At 39.0% G+C, this 19252-nt stretch overlaps 1 protein-coding gene across 1 annotated transcript in view; it reads left to right on the top strand.

Moving 5' to 3' along the window:
* Positions 1–8923: 8923 nt before the first annotated feature.
* LOC124273282 (IQCJ-SCHIP1 readthrough transcript protein-like) overlaps positions 8924–19252 on the top strand; it is a 274967-nt gene continuing 264638 nt past the window's right edge. Inside the window, exons 1-3 of the mRNA XM_046708519.1 lie at positions 8924–9011; positions 11218–11380; positions 13753–13791. Coding sequence (XP_046564475.1) covers positions 11339–11380; positions 13753–13791 — 81 coding nt within the window. The 5' untranslated portion in view covers positions 8924–9011; positions 11218–11338. The remainder of the gene's footprint in view (positions 9012–11217; positions 11381–13752; positions 13792–19252) is intronic.

Genomic DNA, 19252 nt, shown 5'->3' with positions numbered 1-19252 from the left:
CTACACCTTATCTCCAAATCACTATTCCAACTTTTAATACCCATCAGTGGCAGGTAAGCGCTGGATAACAATGACCTTGCCCCCTATCATCTTACTGCTGGCTGTCACCGTTGTCAAAGAGCACATCTTTAAGCGCCCGGGTCAAAATCCGATACTAAATCATTGTCGAAATAGGAATTAAACTAAATTAAAGTATCTGCTGGGGCGGTGGGGTAGCCTAGTGGTTAAAACCTTCGCTTGTCACGCCGAGGACCTGGGTTCGATTCCCCACATGGGTACAATGTGTGAAGCCCATTTCTGGTGTCCCTCGCCGTGATATTGCTAAAAGCGGCGAAAAACTAAACTCACTCACTCTATATGTAAAGGCAAACAAATACTGTATAATAATCAACTGATGGTACAAACAGTGAAACCAGCGAAGAAAATATAATGTAAACCGCTAATGAAAACAGCCGAGTTTAAATATGTAGAAAGACATTCATGCAAGCTTTGAGGTTATATTGCTGATATCGACTTCGAGTTAACGGGGGTCGGATGTTTTGAAAAACATGATGAAACTAGTATTATATAACTTTCATTTTCAAAATCTTCCAAAGATTATTATCTTATTCCTTATCTACCTATATGTGAATACGTAAGATCATGCTTCTAGACGACCTCAGCTGACACTACAACTGCCTTTCTACGGTAACTGGGGGCATCTTTGGGTGTGGACAGGACCGCAACCCATTCTTACACTTCACCATGAATGCGGAAGGTTATACTTTCCCCGCTACTCGGAACATATTGACCAGCAAAATACACCCCCTATATCTACTGACCACATTCTTCACAGGGAAAGTCCAGCATAACATGGCTTTCTGGGAATGGAGCCCGCATGACCACAGTAGTGTAGAACTCCTGTCCAGGCACCTCGGTCGCCTGGACAAGGTATGTGAGTGAGTGAGTGAGTTTAGTTTTACGCCGCACTCAGCAATATTCCAGCTATATGGCGGCGGTATGTAAATAATCGAGTCTGGACCAAACAATCCAGTGATCAACAGCATGAGCATCGATCTGCGAAATTGGGAACCGATGAAACGTGTCAACAAAGTCAGCAGAGCCTGACCACCCTGATCCCGTTAGTCGCCTCTTACGACAAGCAAAGTCACCTTTATGGCAAGCATGGGTTGCTGAAGACCTATTCTACCCCGGATCTTCACGGGTCGCCTAGGGATGTAGTCTACTTTGGTGTACGTTCACGTTTGTATTTAATCAAGTTATGGGTGACTATCGGATATATATCGCTGATTTCAGAATAGAAAAGCAGGGTTTCAAATCACGAGTGAACCCTGAGTTTTAGACCCAATTTTATTCAAAATACGCAAAATAATAATTCCGACGATTTTCATCTGAGCTATAAGTAGACTAACCACGAGTCTCTGAAGTGAACATATTTTACAGAAAAAAAGTTCATAGTTAAAACAAAGAAAAATATAATGAAAAGGAGCCCTGAGACTTTCTTCATTTTAAGCTGTGGAAATCTAGACTTGCCACATATTCTAGACTTGCATGGGCTTTCTTGGATATATTTGTTCCAGGGTCTGTGTGGCAGACTAGTCTAAATGTGACAACTAGTTTTCACTGGCTTGGTGAAACCACGAACAGTTTTTGCTGGGACAATACAGCTATATCCTGCTAATTAGTGTATAATTGAGTTATTTCCTTGTTAATACTACTATTTGCTTAGGACCATCATTTTAAAAAGTAAAAAGGTCCATTTGTTGAAAAGGCCAAAGACAGTTATCGTGACCCACATGAATTTTGGTTCTTCATCCAGCTCTCCGTGACCCCACCCCACATCATGATTGAGTGAGAGAACAGCCTAACGTTGACGATTACGCACTGTACAAACTGAGTAGAAACGCCACTGACGTTCCGCAGGTAATTTCTGAGTGTGGAGGCAGTCACGAAGTGATGACGTCTTGCAGCATCCAGGAGAAATTCTGTCTTGTCGCCATGTGGTGAAAAGCTGTCGACCATGAATTCCATGGCCTGCTCCTCGCACTTTGGCTGACACGTACAGTGAAGTCGTTCGCTAGGTCACCTGTTAACCCAGTTTCATGACTGCCAAATTCTTGTATTGTCAAACGATATCCGATGGGGCTAAGTGTCGTCAGTTAATATAGATCCTCCATAGGTGAGTGAGTGAATGAGTTCAGTTTTACGCCGCTTTTAGCAATATGCCAGCAATATCACGGCAGGGGACACCAGAAATGGGCTTCACACATTGTACCCATGTGGGGAATCGAACCCGGGTCTTCGGCGTGACGAGCGAACGCTTTAACCACTAGGCTACCCCACCGCCTCCTCCATAGGAAATGATTTGGTTCATTGTAATGGGGTGATAACAATTCTGTCGAGATTCGGGTTTTCAAACACTCATGCACATCGTGCCCATGATTGCATTCTCAGTTCGTTCATTATGGAATTGAGGCCCCCTAGGGTTTACCCAAGCATTGTGCATCGGCATATGTCAATTTATATTTGTTTAATGTTATTTTTATGCTAACAAAATCCTTATCGTGCTTTGAATAGTATATATGACTATGTTATGAATGGGTTTTAGACACTGATGACAAAGTCACTTCGGTTTTCTGAAGATATCCGAAAATGGTACACCGACTGATAAAGTTGTTATGGTTCTTACAGCTAGAATGTTGATTTGTTTTACATTCAGGTGAAATACAGAATGTACGCTACATTCATTCGTTACGCATTTATTGTGTTTCATGACAAATCCCCATTTACCTAGGATATATTTTCGTTGCCTATTGACGAAAACATGTCTTAATTATATCTTTTCTGAATCGGAAGGTCGGGTCAATCATAGAGCTTTCCTGAAAACTATACTTTTTACTGGTCGATTATTTGATGTGTCAAACTCTCGAAACACTTTTGAAAAAGCTCAAAGCATTTGGGCTCAAAAGATCCTAAGAAAATGTACTTTAAATCAGCGGAAGGCGAGGTAAGTTCTCTACAATGAGTAGTTTATATTTCAAGAACTGTCGTTTCTTTAGCCATGATTGCGTATTGATGAATGAAGTAAGTTCAGTTCATATTCAATGATCGTAGCTTCCAATGGTTGCAAGGTAGCTAAGTGATTTTACATCCGCTTCAGGACATACGTTTCACATCCTATGCGTCAACGTGAGATGAATAGTCTTCAAATTTCATTTTACAGACAAAATATATTTATGAGGTTATACCTTGGCTGTTTCAACTTTCTTCATGCATTAGTTATCTCAGATATGGGGTATCGAATAAGAGTTTTCACGCGAGGAGCGAAGCTTCAACCACATTTATCAGTACGACCACTGCAGCAACATCACATCTACCCATAAAGTTTAGACTCACTTTAAAGCACTCACTATATGTTATGTATATGTATGTGGTTACATCGAAGATGAATTTCTCCACCAACTTGGGGAACAAACTGAAAACCTTATGCAGATGAATTGCACAAGGATGATGCTTCAAATTGCGAAAGGCATGAGCAAATGTCGTGCATGTGAACAGATGCGTCTTGGTGTAAAGTTTTCACAGATTTTAATCATTTACTGAACTCATGACAATAATCTTTTCAATGTTACGAATATGTTTTACAATACACCAGTTCATAACTAAACAGTACCTTTAAACAGTATGGAATATTTTGCAAAAGCTAGTTTTAGAACAGTGGACAAGTAAGTGGCTACATTTACACTAGTGAGTCTAAACTTTGATGGGTAGTATATATATGAATTGACTTACTTACCTTATCGTTGTGTTCCCAGTCATAATTCCGATGACCCGGCACATGATTATCAGTGAGTACTAGTTCCTTCAAAAACATAAATGGGACTGGACTATTACAGAAAAGGTTGATTTATTAGAACAGATTGTCCAGGACATGGTTTGTTTACATCTTGTCGTCTAAAATTCAAGCTCAATCATGACTCAGTTAATAGCGCTCGTAGGTCTAAAAAACCGGGAGTGAATCATGATGACTTCAATTTCATTTACTACATGAAAAAGGTTAAGCCGGACACTGATAAAGTTGTATTGTCTAATGATAACATATCACCAGGTGACTACGTCGTATTAAGGGGTTTTAACCAGGAAAGTATTGTCCTGAGTTCCTTTTGGTTTCTAACCAAATTTAAACATCTGGAAATGCAATAGCTATATATACTAATATGTCGCTTAGTAGTCAGACTTTGAAGGAAACACAATATACATTGAAACGCACCCGAGCCAGACGGGAGGTTTACAACATGTGGGAAATCTAAACTTGTCCGGATAATTTCTATTATATAGATACTACCTCCGTATTCATACATCGGCTGTGCTGTGTTTAAAACGTTGGGTTTTGTTGTTGTTTTGTACAAACATTTATACTAACAAAGATCTGACACAATTGCATGAATTAATGAAAATCCCAGAAAGTAATGAACCGCAAGATCGAGTGAGACAAATATGTACATTGACTGAATACTTCTGCATGAAGAATACTTCAGAGAAACCTAAAAATATCAGGAATATCTTACAAATGTGTCACAATATGCTAGAGAGGCTGCGCAACCCTTGAATAAAAATTGCGCTTGACAAGTGGATTAACAAAAGTCTGTGCGATGCTCTATATAGCATTATTTATCCCCTTTCAACACTGGAAGCAAAACAGTACAGCTGACCAGTGTTGTGAGTGAATATTCCAATGCAAATAACCAACAAGAACAACAAGCAAGAATATTTGAAGGGTTATTATATTTTTTCAGTGGATTACCATTCATCGTTATTTTTTCAGATTAAATATATTGTATTAATTTGATTCTGGCATTAGCAGTTATGTCAAGGGTTATACGACTGGCATATGAATCGGTTTTATTGTCAAATAATAGATAGGGTACATAGATGACAGTTTTACACAAAGTTATCTCTCATGTGACTTTCTCCATTGTTATCCACATTTCAGTTGTTTATTGATTGGACTAATTAATTATAAGACGCTTTTCGAGGCATCCACCTTCAACTGGTCGATCTATTGCGTACGCAAACTCTCGGCTCACGTGTGACAGTGACAGTCGTGGATGGAAAGGTAGCCAAGAGATTTTACAGCCGCTTCAGCACATGCCTCACACTTACCAGGGCGGATGCAGCTTTTGAGAAAGGGGGTACACACTTCATTTACACCCGAGTTTCAATGGTCAATTAACAAACTTCCAGCACCACCAAACTGGTCGATCCCTGCACACTCACACACACGTTTGACACACACACACACCCAAGGATCCACCTATGCCTTACACAAGGGGTTACATGTTAAAATAGCGTAAATAGTGATTTACCCAATGAACTAAAACAATTCATGGCAATTATAACATGTCCAGTTGTAGTTACTGGGTGAATATTTATACCGGCATGTTAATGTCCACTACTTATGGATAATGTTTTGGTGCAATCCTGGGGCATGATGTTGAGAACGGCGTTAACCAGACGCTGGAATAATGGCGATTTGACTTTAGATACACGCCTATTGCAACCTCTCGGCTTAACCAAGACCTCTCACTTAATATCACTTATAAACGTTAGACTGGTAGTTTGTGGTTATGTTGTACATTATATCTACACAACAATGTTATCTGAACATAGTTACTTACACTGTCGGTATTTTCAGCCAAACCTCAAAATTCACGTATCTTCGTGTGTAGCTTTCATAATAATGCGCGTCCCCACCTACATTCTAAATTAAACGTGAACTGCGGGGCGTACGTAGTAGACATTTCAATAATAAGTATCTACAGTAATATATCCTTACCCTTTGGTTGTAATTGATTTGAAATGTACGGGCCAGTGTTCAGTACAACTCACGTCTGCTTCCTTTCTGAATAAACGCGCTTGAAAAACTCGTGCACCGGAAGTGAGTTCCTATTGGTTCATATCGTAACCACGTGACAATACTGGTGAACACCTGCTCGAAATGTACACCTATTCAAACCCGATTTGACATTTGTTTGTACAAACAATGTACATTGACACGACGAATTCCCCTTCAGATGAAGAAAGAATATTGATGCTAGCTCCTCACACCCGGTACCCGGTGTCCGATTTTCAAAATGTTGTGAAGATTGTGAAGGTAATTTTCTTGTCCCCTGTGATCTTGCTGTACGGGTGTTTATTACTGCGATATTCCTTACTCACTAACTCATTTATTCAAATTGTTGTGCACTACACAGCAAAGAATCTGCAAACTTTCAATAAAAGTTTAGCCAAACGAAGCCAACGTGGCCTTTTGTGGAAAACGAAATTGATTGCTCAAATACGTCATAAATTACTTTTAAAAAATAGACTGCCTCCGTGGTGCAGTGGTTAGAGCGTCCGCCCGGAGAGCGGAAGGTCGCGGGTTCGATCCCCGACCGCGTCATACCAAAAGACGTTAAAATATGGTACTTGCTGGTTCCTGCCTGGCGCTCGGCATTAATGGGTACAACAAGGACTGGTCGGCTCGGAGTCAGTATAATGTGTCTGAGTGTGGTATTCATGCTTCACTGCGGCATGGTATCTCAGTGGGCTGGCACTGGGCTAGTACAAGCAGCCGCACATACACATACACTCACATGCACGTCGTCATATGAGCGAAATATTCTCAAGCACGACGTTAAACTCAATTTCACCTCACCTCACCTTAAACAAATACCAAGTGTAATTCCAGTCGCTATATTAAGGGGTATAAAGGCATTGTACTCTTGACATTTAACATCAGAATTTACCGAACAATTCTCAACAACCACTTGGAGATTGTCATGTTAGCAGAGATAAAGAACTGGCGGATTCTGAGCTGGGATGCTGCTTTAACCTGTTGTTCACTACACGCTCGGTAGTGTCACACTGTGAAGTAGGTAACAGTAGCGTAGACCTAGCTCTTAGACGCCAACATCGATATCGACGTTGATATACGCTCTGGTCATTTCGAAGGTTAGACTATAGTTGATTTTCCGGTGTGTATCATGCAAAAAATGGAAGATTGATATGTTTAGCGCCGCTATCAGCAATATTCCAGCTGCATGACGGCAGTCTGTAAATTATCTAGTCTAGACAAAATAATCCATTTGATTGCCATCATGAGCATATTCTCAAATTGGATGCTGTGACATGCGCCAGCCAAGCCACCGAGACAAGTCACTTGCTCCAGTCAGTCACTTATTGTGACAAGAATGGGTTGTTGAAAATCAAGTCTAACCCCGATCTTCACAGGTCCAAAACGTGAAGAACATAAACTCATTCTTACAGCATGAAGTACAGTTCACCAAATGGCCACAGAAGAACATTTAATAAAAATAATTTTTTAAGTATTTTTATTTCCCTTCAGTATGTTGTACATCGCATTTCAGAATCAAATGCAATTTTTACATGTTATAGAATACAGTTTTTGCGTTACACACCACTTTCAAGCGATATACATATCACATTTTACAGTATTGATTTCTGCTATTTTCAATCGTATTCATTGCTTAGCTGATACATAATAGGGACACCGTTCCATATACATACATATACTTCATCTATATATACCTTAAGTGCATGTACATATGCGTTCATATATACTTCTACACACATACATATATTCATCTACGGAGACATACATACACATGCATACACATATACATATGCATATATACATATACACATACATACATGCATATACCCGCATGTATATACTGCGATTGTTTATATAGATACATCATGAGTAATGATATTCGAAAGTAGTATATGGAAGGAGGAACAGAAAGTAAGAAATTGAGTTTGCCTCTCGTTTGAAAAGGCAATGTATTTGGTGGATTTATAATAGTTTAATATTTCCCGCTGAAAATATTGAAAGCTTGGCTTCATATTTTTCAAACTCATCTTATATAGTGTATATTTCACAATAAGAAAGACCACGTTTAGAGGATTATTATTTTTGCCCTTCCAGCCAAATAATATATTTTCACGAGAGAGGTTGATACTTCCTTCGGATAATATATCAGCCATCCGGACACCTTCCATATTTTTACAGTATATGGACATTCACATAATAGATGTATTATGCCACAGAAGAACATGTAAATATTTGTTTGAAAGTAATATGTTATGCAACATACAGCCTACACACAATACAAGTAAGATCCAAGTCATTGGTTACAAGTAAGATCAACAGTAGTCATTGGTTGATCCATTCTGGATTAATTACAGACCGCCGCCATATAGCTAGAATATTGCTGAGTGCTGAATGAAAAATGTGTGAAAGCGTTCGCTCCAAGCGTGACAATCCCGATTTTAGTTAGAGAGGAACGTTTTCGGTCTCTGATTCAAAACATATCGTACAATAATCGAATCTGGCGCAGGAAAATCAGTGGTCGTCAGCAGTCTAACCGACTATATGTTCGCGGTGACAGTGCCAGGACACTGACCCTCGACGTTCATCAGTCATAACAACATGTTATTCCACTTAATATGAGTGTATGAAATAAACCAAAAATCAAGCCAGCCCAAAATGAATTTAACCAGACCAAATATGGTGAATTTACTCAGATGTATGGAATCTCTAAAATGTGTACCAGGCCATCGGGCTGGCTAGCTGTAAATTTAAACCGTCCGTAAGAAATCTGGGCATTATTTCATACACTGTTAATACACTTGCGACATATTAAGAACTTGGTGCCTCAATATCACAACTCGGTTGTCGATTCCAGTAGTAGATCACTGACTAAATGATACGTATTTTCTTGGCCATTTCACATATTATTCATATCGCATTATACAGATTGCGCCTTCATTCACGCTTGCCAATTTCATATTTAGCGCCACATGATTCGAAACTACCACGGGCACCTGCTGAGAAACGTTAGCTCTGCTTGTTGTTGCGGTAAGTCGGCCATCGTTGTTGTCATTATCATCGCGACCGTTCAATACACACGTGCCCAGTGACAGCTGAATCTGGAGAATAGACGCGGGTTTGTATGACATGGTTTTGTCGCATTTTCACACATTTTACGAACAAAAACAGCATGAAAGTGCTAACAGTGATGAGTCATACAGCAGCTTTGTTTTTATGGTTGGTAAACGGTGGAATATTTGGGATTCCTTCGTAGGATTCCGATGCTGCGTTTACGAACTGTTGTCAACAACCGTTCTGTGATGTTGCTCCCAACACAAAGACAGATTTAACAATGTTTGTGTCACTGATGAATAACGATTCCGGGGGATGTACAAATCATACTGTCACACACGATGCAAGCGGAATTGGGAAAAACTCGGAACATGTTCTCATAAAAAAACAGAGGACAAGATAAAATACGATACATATAATATGGCGAGCGGCCCGAGGCTGTCAGCTGAACCCTTCTGTGTTATTATTAGTAAATATTTTTCTGAAGAAGTAAACACTTGTATTTATTCGATTTTGGGCTTGTCATTTGTCAGTTGAAGGACTGATGATAAAAATAAAAATGTAAAAATAATTGTGGTTGAGGGGAGCGGCATGAAAAGATGACTATATTTTCATTTTACGATTTTTAACATTATATTTACTGACTTGGCATTTATTGTATGGAGGTGTTGGTGATGAAAATTTGGTTGGGATGGGGTGGCAAAAATATGATACTGTCCTAAGACCAATCAAACACACACACACACACACACACACACACACATACTTAATGACTTACCAGTTCCTCATTTGATGACGTAATAAAGCATGTATCGTGATAAACAGTATATTTAATTCATGATATTTATTTTTTCATCAAATATTTTAGTGTACCTGTTAGTTTATATCAGGATAAAAGTGAAAATAGTATTTACAAACAAGAAAATCATGTCCATGTAACTGGTAGATAACAAAGGACAAATGAAGATAATTAATACATTATGAAAATGGATTTTTATGCAGTAGATAAATAAATAACAATGTACCCACTCAATTTATCAGAAATATATTGTATAGTATAAAGAAACAAACCATAACAGGGAAAAACATACAGTTATTGAAGAGACTTGTGAATGATGTATCATGATGTCAGGTCTTGAAGAAATGAGAGCCTCTTGAAAGAAGAGGACTGTCAGCCTTGGTAACTTGGCTTATTGTGGGTTGGCGTGACCCTATGTCATGTGCTGTCATTCATGCTTTCAGTCATTGGTATGTCTCATCCAGACTTGAATATTTCCAGGCTCATGTGATATACCTGAACTGTTGCTGACTACAGTGTTGAACAACACCGACTTAATATGCATGGTGGCCCCATTGAACTAGGTGTTGCAATTTGCTGTGCAGAGTTGCCTCCCCTGGGCACGCCAGTAACATATTTCTTGATTCCTGTCCCTTGGTGCCCCAATTACCGGTATGTTTCTAGGTCTTTCAGCACTTGATTGTGGGTTTCATCAAAGTGGTGAACATCTGTGACCTGCATCGCTTCCTTTCTCTGCCAGCTGGTATGATATAACTGGTATGATATAATTGGTATGACATGGCTGGTATGATATAACTGGTATAATATACTTGGTATGATATAATTGGTATGACATGGCTGGTATGATGTAATTGGTATGACAGCTGGTATGATATAGCTTGTATGATATAATTGGTATGACATCTGGTATGATGTAATTGGTATGACATGGCTGGTACGGTGTAATTGGTATGACATAACTGGTATGATATAATTGGTATGACATAGCTGGTATGATGTAATTGGTATGACATAGCTGGTATGATATAACTGGTATGATATAACTGGAATATTGTTCAAAGGGATGCTAGAACTGAGAAGAAGGAGTGTTATGCACCTTCTAAATCTCAGGACAATACAATTGTATCGGAGGCACATGGGCTTGCCCTGAAACAAGCAGTTTAACTCTCCCTTTCATGTGGAATATCTTCAGTGATGTTTCTGCAAATCATCCATGAAATGATTCAATGGATCTACTTTTAGATGCTACATGTGCTTGGATGGGCGGTGGGGTAGCCTAGTGGTTAAAAAGCGTTGGCTCGTCACACCTAAGACCCGGGTTCGATTCCCCACATGGGCACAATGTGTGAAGCCCATTTCTGGTGTCCCCCGCCGTGATATTGCTGGAGTATTGCTAAAAGCGGCGTAAAACTAAACTCAGTCAGTCAGTACATGTGCTTGGAGTCTTCTCATTTAAACTATTTTTTTCCAGATTTAGCCACATGGATATACTAGTGGAACACTAACTGACAGTTTTGAGTGAGAATGGCGGAGTTGTACCCCTCCTGGACGTGGGTCCCCAACCGGAGTTGGAGCAGCCAGACTACCAGCAGATGAGGGACGATAGGATGGGCCGCAACAGACAGGCTATGCAAGTAGGTATCTCGTCACTTGTCCGTCTTGGGGATTCTTGGTTAGAATTGTTCTCTGGCTTCTGATCGTACGAGATGGCTTAATGGATTGGATGATCTGAATCAATGGGAAGATTCATTGCATGCCATCATATCCAAACAATGTAGATTCTTGCTCATGATGTTAATCACTGGATTGTTTTGTCCAGACTCCGTTATTTAGTAAAATATTTACATACGTGCCATCATATTGCTGAAAATGGCCATCATGTTTTTTGTTGAGAGAGGTGTTTAACAACAAACAACAACTGTCAGTTATAGGATGTTGCAGGGGGTTGGTATTTGTTAATGTTTTAGTGTTCTAGGCTTAAATTCAACAAGCCCAAGCTGTTAATCATGAATTAGAAAATATGCATTGTTGATATTTGATTTTGTGATCCTGAAACTCGGTATTTTGTGGATTAAAATAACAATAGAAATACTTACAAAATGTAAGTAAAAACAACTGTGAACTGAAATAATTATTATCAGATGGACTTTCTGTTTTGTCTCTGGTCTCAGCAAACACAGAGGCCAAATGCTGTTGATGTTGTTAGTACCAGTTAATGGGTTTCACCAAAGTGGGAAATGTCGCAAACATGATCATGTCAGTCTGTCATCCAGTATCAAGCTTGGACACTGTGTAGCTTATGTTATATTTGTGATTACACCTTCTCAGGAAAGTACAGAGTCTAGTACTTGTTTTTAGTTGAGTCACCTCCAGGATTCGAACCCACATTTTCAGAGTCAGGCACCTAATCACCAGCGTGCTATTGCCCTTTTCTGATGTCCCCTGCCTTGATATTGCTGGAATATTGCTAAAAGTGGCATAAAACTAAGCTCCCTTACTCTAATGTTACACTGTGATTTTAACTTCAATACTGGTAAACCAAACTCATTCACAGAGGCTACCTATTACAACATGAGGGGCCGTGGGGTAGCCTAAAAAGCTCATCGTCCCGAAAACCGGGTTCGAATCCCCACATGGGCACAATGTGTGAAGCCCATTTCTGGTGTCCCCCGCCGTGATGTTGCTGGAATATTGCTAAAAGCGGCATAAAACTAAACTCAGTCAGTCAGTATTACAACATGACGTGGACAAAAGCCAGTGTACTTTGCCTACATACTGTCATTCACTAGTGTTATGTAATTTACTTTCGCTTGTGCTCAGTTCAACTGTAATTGCTTTTTGTTACCTGTAATTAGGTAATTGCTGTTAATTAACCTGCACCGAATCATTTGTAATCAGTTTGATTAGATTAGGTCGATTTATATGATATCTACTGTTACCTAATTGATGTTGATTGACTTGTTGGACAGGTTGTACAGCAGCACCCATTTTTCTTCTGAGAATAGATCCATTTCAAATATTTGCTGAGGCATTATGTGACAGGATGTTCAGCAGAACTCAACCAAATATTTATTTTACAAAGATGATGATACTCAAATTTGACAAGTATTATATGAGAGAGAACTGCCTCAGATTCTTGTTAAAATGAAAGTTCTTTAATCTGCCCTTTGAATTATTTAGCAGTAGTGTGGAAAGTCTGAGACCTTCTTTATTAAACAGTTACGGACGCACTATGTTATATTTGGGCTGAAGATGGAAAATATGTCTTGGATGAAAGTACACAGATATGCCAAGGATTCCAAACTAATTGTTTGCCATAGCATTAGGTATTACTGTTTAGTGAGTGGTAGTGTTGGGAATTGGTTAAAACCTCATAATTGATGATTGCTTCATTACAACCGATCAATCATCGAAAATAATTGGTTAGCGTCGTTTATGAAATTTTCCTGTTTTTTTGTAGTTGTTTTTTGTTAATGAAAAAAAAAACATAATGAAAAAACATGTAGTTCTTTTGGGGTTTTTCGTGTGGCAAATTTCACATCTTAAAAGGATTACTACTTAACTAGTATGTTTGGAACATAAAATTCCTTGAGTCTTTAAGATAACTTCAATCATGACTTGGAACAAGCTTGTAGTGGTTATGAAATGTAACTTACAAAACCAACCTTGTGAAAAATATTGTTAGTGCAAAAAGTGTTCCAGAATTGTTTGTGTTCGATTATGAGAAAACATGATCGATTGTTTGGTCGTTTAGTCACTGCGACCAATCTTCGATTATTTCAATTAATTGGACCACCACTAGTGAGTGAATATGGTTTTACGCCGCTTTCAACAATATTCCAGCAATATCATGACATGAGATACCAGATATAGGCTTCACACATTGTACCCATGTGGGGAATCGAACCCTGATCTTTGGCTTGATGAGCGAACGCTTTAACCACTAGGCTAGCCTACCGCCCCTGCTACTGTGTAACCCTGTAATCACTGTACACTTGTCTTGCAGGCTCTGGACCCAGGAGTGTTGAAGGAAATACTGCCCAAGGTAAGACAAGGCATTCAGCTATTGGCAGGGTTCGCCAGACACTTCTAAACATGTCACCGATATTGGTCATTGTTTTGGAAATTACTTGTCTCTTTGTAATATCCTCTCAAGAACATTTACTTTTCCCAAGTAAGACCTCATTCTGAGTTTGAGGCTTTAGTATTTCCCTGGCAAGACATTGTTGGAAGTTTCATATTGTCATACTGAGACATTGTATAAGGTTGTATATTTTCATCCTAAGACATTGTTGGAGGTTTTATATTGTCTTACTAAGACATTGAGGTTTTATATTGTCTTACTAAGACATTGAGGTTGTATATTGTCTTACTAAGACATTGTTCGAAGCTTTATATTGTCTTACTAAGACATTGAGGTTTTATATTGTCTTACTAAGACATTGTTTGAAGCTTTATATTGTCTTACTAAGATGTTGAGGTTTTATATTGTCTTTTTAAGACATTGTTGAAGTTTCACTTTTTCCTTGTCAGACATGATGATTTTAGTTGCCCATGGACTTTTAACTCAGTGCTCAAAGAGTCCAATGTTCTCAAGTTGTAGACTACACTAATTAAAGTTTCATCAGAGATCACAGGAATGGATCACACAACCGCCTGATCTGTTGTCAGGCACTGAAAGCAATATTCTACAGAACTGTTTGAAGACAGGCAGTTCATTGGACGGTACCTTGTTTAGCATGTTTTCCTGGTAGAACTGGAAACCTGAGGAACTGCATGCTACCTTCATTCAGATTATCCTTAATCAAAACCATGAGAGGGTTCTTCTGTATATATACCATTTTTCAATTTAGGGATACTTGAAGGTACACGTCTTTGAGTCATTGTATTGTTTAAGTGTTGCATAAAAATATTGATGGCATCATGAACCATAAGGCAAGATAACTTTGAAGGTTATTGTGTATTCCACAAAGACTTTGGTGAAGGACAAGTTACATATACTTACTTAGCACTCTCCTACCCAGAGTTCCATGCGGCAAGCCAGCATAGTACCTCTGCCACAGGCCAGAAAGATGTGACGATTTGTCACATCTTGCACCATCCATTCAATATAATCTACATATTCCTTAACTCTTTTATTTTTGACGAGTCTACACATCTAATTAAACATCTTTGTTAGAATGGTTTAGTTTTACTGAAAGAATATCCTAAAACATGTAACACTATATCTATTTTCGCGTAGTGATACTTTGTTTACATAGGTTGTACGGCTTCACGTACTGTCATCGAAGCCAACAGAGAGCAAACGATGCATCCAGTTTGATATCTTAATATGTACTGTCATCAATATTATTGTCGGAGTTGTGTAAGAATATATATGTAACAATGTAAAACATTCTGAAGAGCGTGCCGAAAAGCTTGCGTAAGGCCAATGTCTTCTTATTATGAATATGAGCGTTTGTTTACAAACAAGAGAAAAGTCTGGTCACGTGATATGCAAATTAGCCTGTTGCAGTGATGTTATGCTAAGTCATCGCTGAGCCGGAGTGTTACTTACTTAGATGAATACGAGGGACTTGTCACGATGCGTGTGATGTTGTCACATGGACAGCTGTAAAAGACATACTGACAGAAGGAAATAAGAGTATATGGAACAATGTGTATTATGGTGCTGTCATGTGGACTGTGACAAAAGAAAAGGTGAATATACTCATCAAAATAAATAAGGGAACAAGTCGCAATCTGATTTTAAAATAAAGTCTGGTGTAGGTTTATTACTTATACTGATGGAAAGATATAAGGGAACATGCATATTACATGATAACACAATGAGATAAATTATATATGCTAATGGTACATATAAATGTATATTCTATAATAATATTATCACATGACCTATGGTACAATTTTCTAACATATACCATAGTTATCACATGGGAGGATCTCTTAATATGAAAGGAGAGGATTTCTTCCATTTTCAACATAAACATGTGATATTAACAAAAAGGTACTTAAATAGAATAGAAACAAAGTGATGAGTCAGAGCAATGCCAAATGAATGGCCTTCACCTTGCTCCCCTTCTCACGTTCCTTTATTTCCCTCATTGAATATATGACTGTTGAAGTGTTGATTGTTCCCATGTCAGTGTCCCATCTCGTCCCACTTAAACCTCTGAGTGGTCGGCATTGATTATTGATTTATCCAACATGACATGGAATACAGTGGAAGGGAATAACGCCCTGCATGGATTAACTTGATTATATTTCCAATACTCCATGCCACAGCTTGGTACTATAGGATTGATAAGATGTCAGGCCTGGATGAATGTCAGGTAGCATATCAATAAAGCTTGATGGATGGGAGGGGACAGTTTGGGCTAAATTGCTAATATTTTTGTTACTTTAGGATTTATTGCACAAAGTACACTTTTATGTGTCTTCTACTTCTGATTGGTGGGATGCAGAGCTGAGTCCAAGTTGGGTTGTTTGGTTGGATGGAGTTTTGTTCATTTATATTTTTGATAGAAGTTATGCCTGTTAAGGAAATGACTGTGTCTAACTCTCTCCTCTAAATTTGTCTTTGTCACATACAGAGGGTAATCCAGTTGTTTGTCGGGTTGACTGATGGCTGAGTTTGATTCCCGATATTGATGCAATGTATAGGACTAGTTATTCATCTGGTGCCTGATAGATTCAGAAAATTCTTGTTAGATGAGCTTATATTTGTCTGTACATATGCTGAAAATACTGTAAAATAAGAACATGAGCTTGTTCATTGTATCTACCACTGGTTTACCTGGTCCAGACCTGATCATGGTAATCAATACTGGTCTGGACCAGACAATCCAGTGATCAACAGCATGAGCATCGATCTGCTGCAATTGGGAACCATGATGTCTAATTCACCACAGGGTCCAGAAGATCATGAGTATCTACCACCCGATCCTGGTTAGTCCAGACCACAGTTACGACAAGCATACTGGTTTTATGGTCCAGCACATGATCATGGTATCCACCACTTCTTTACCTGGTCCAGACTTCATCTGGTTTTAAATAAGAACATGGTTGCTCTGGTATCCACCACATGGTATTACGTCCACTGGCTTACCTGGTCAGACTTGATCATGGTATCCAACTGGTTTACCTGGTCCAGACCTTGATCATGGTATCTACCACTGGTTTATCATGGTATCTTGACTGGTTTTACCTGGTTTACCATGGTATCACCACTCCAGACTTAATTACCTGGTCCAGACTTGATCATGGTATCTACCACTGGTTTACCTGGTCCAGACTTGATCATGGTATCCACTGGTTTACTGGTGGATTGATCATGGTATCTACTGGTTTACCTGGTCCAGACTTGATCATGGTATCTACCACTGGTTTACCTGGTCCAGACTTGATCATGGTATCTACCACTGGTTTACCTGGTCCAGACCTGATCATGGTATACCACTGGTTTACCTGGTCCAGACCTTGATCATGGTATCCACCACTGGTTTACCTGGTCCAGACTTGATCATGGTATCTACCACTGATCTCATGGTATCTACCACTGGTTTACCTGGTCCAGACCTGATCATGGTATCCACCACTGGTTTACCTGGTCCAGACTTGATCATGGTATCTACCACTGGTTTACCTGGTCCAGACTTGATCATGGTATCTACCACTGGTTTTTACCTGGTCCAGACCTGATCATGGTATCTACCACTGGTTTACCTGGTCCAGACTTGATCATGGTATCTACCACTGGTTTACCTGGTCCAGACCTGATCATGGTACCCACCACTGGTTTACCTGGTCCAGACTTGATCATGGTATCCAACACTGGTTTACCTGGTCCAGACCTGATCATGGTATCTACCACTGGTTTACCTGGTCCAGACTTGATCATGGTATCTACCACTGGTTTACCTGGTCCAGACTTGATCATGGTATCTACCACTGGTTTACCTGGTCCAGACTTGATTAAATCATGGTATCTAATACTTGTTTACCACAGGTATATTATGTTTGTGTTCTGTATAAGTGTGAAGTGTAACTTTGACAACACCATAAATCATGTGTATCACGTGATCATTATGGAAATGATAAAAAAAATCATTTCAGGAACCTCTTTGAAGTCTTAGTGTGTTAGTGAGCATGGATTGTTTTCTAATTACATATAGTGCTGTCTGTATTTGGAGGGGAAAAAAAATGTATTTCTAAGATTCCGTTAATGACATTCCTGTGCTTTTAGTCTGTGTTTAAGAGGTCTGGGAAAGCTTTTATATTCTAAGGCCTAAACAGATGAAGTCAACCTTCATGTCTTTGAACATTAGGAGTCAATTTAATTATGTTTCCATTTCAATGGAATCCATTTAAAACATGCAGTAAGACAGTATCTCCCACACAGAAGAGTTGAATATCCCTGTTAATCCAGACAGCAGCGTTCTGTAAGGATAAAAACATGTCTGGATTAATAGGTCATTGTTTCTCAGCATGTAGCCTAGCTAACCAGAATCATTACAAAAGTGGTGTTTCCAGATTAACAGTGTCCAGTATCAGAGGGTTTCACTGTAGTGAACTCAGCATGTTGAATTCTCATAAATGATCCTCTGGAAATCAATGTTGATATCTACAGTTGCTCTAAAGTAATTCCAATCATTTCACACTTCCCACCTTCTAACCACATTCCCTCTGTTGGCGCCACCAATATGCTGACGCCGGCATGTGATTGGAAGACCTTCACTACTGGAACTTCTGTGGGTATTGATTCTCTGGCGCTGATGTACGAGCATTAAATCGGTCTTCACCATCAAGTCCAGCGCTGGTTCACAATAGCACCATGAATTGACGAATATTGTCCACGAAGGCTCACTTAAATACCGAGAAGAGTTGCAGCAATTACATGCATTTGGGGAAGTTCTGCTAATGTATTTTAAATGATTAAAGAACTCAGGAGCTGCATTCCGTTTCACTTGATCAATACTTGTGATAGTGTCTTTTCTTTGTTTGAAAGTGTTTGTCGTTTACAGTTTATCAAGTTTAGAGGTCTGTTGAGAGATTGGGAGTTTAAGTCCAAGACTTCATCTGTAATCTCCAGATGGAAGCCATTCTCCGTCTGCTGGCGCCTACTGGACCTTGCAGTCTCAGCATTTTTAAATCACAGAAAATCTTACTAAATCTTAAGTCTTTGAAGATCTGACTGAAGTGTCTTTGCAGAGATGGTATTTTTTTTGCACTAATATGCAAATTGACATTTTTGGCAAGTGTTGAATTTAAGACAGAATGATTTGTGTTAACATCGTTCATGCCATTATACCTTGTTCATGCCTCTGTATTTTAACTGGATACATTTATTTGAACAGGTGCAACCTAGTGTTGTCTGGTGTAGCTATTTTTCATGTCTTCATTCATCATTAATCAAGTTTCTTAAATTAAGCAGTGGATATAAATTTCAGATATCCATAATATTATCTTTGATTTGTCAAAAATATATTAGGTGAGCTGCAGTATCT

The sequence above is a fragment of the Haliotis rubra genome, unplaced genomic scaffold (assembly GCF_003918875.1).
Source record: "Haliotis rubra isolate DU_JTF1 unplaced genomic scaffold, ASM391887v1 Scf179, whole genome shotgun sequence".
Lineage (NCBI taxonomy): Eukaryota > Metazoa > Mollusca > Gastropoda > Lepetellida > Haliotidae > Haliotis > Haliotis rubra.
Note: the sequence above shows the minus strand (reverse complement) of the source record. Positions and strands in the feature narration are given on the sequence as shown.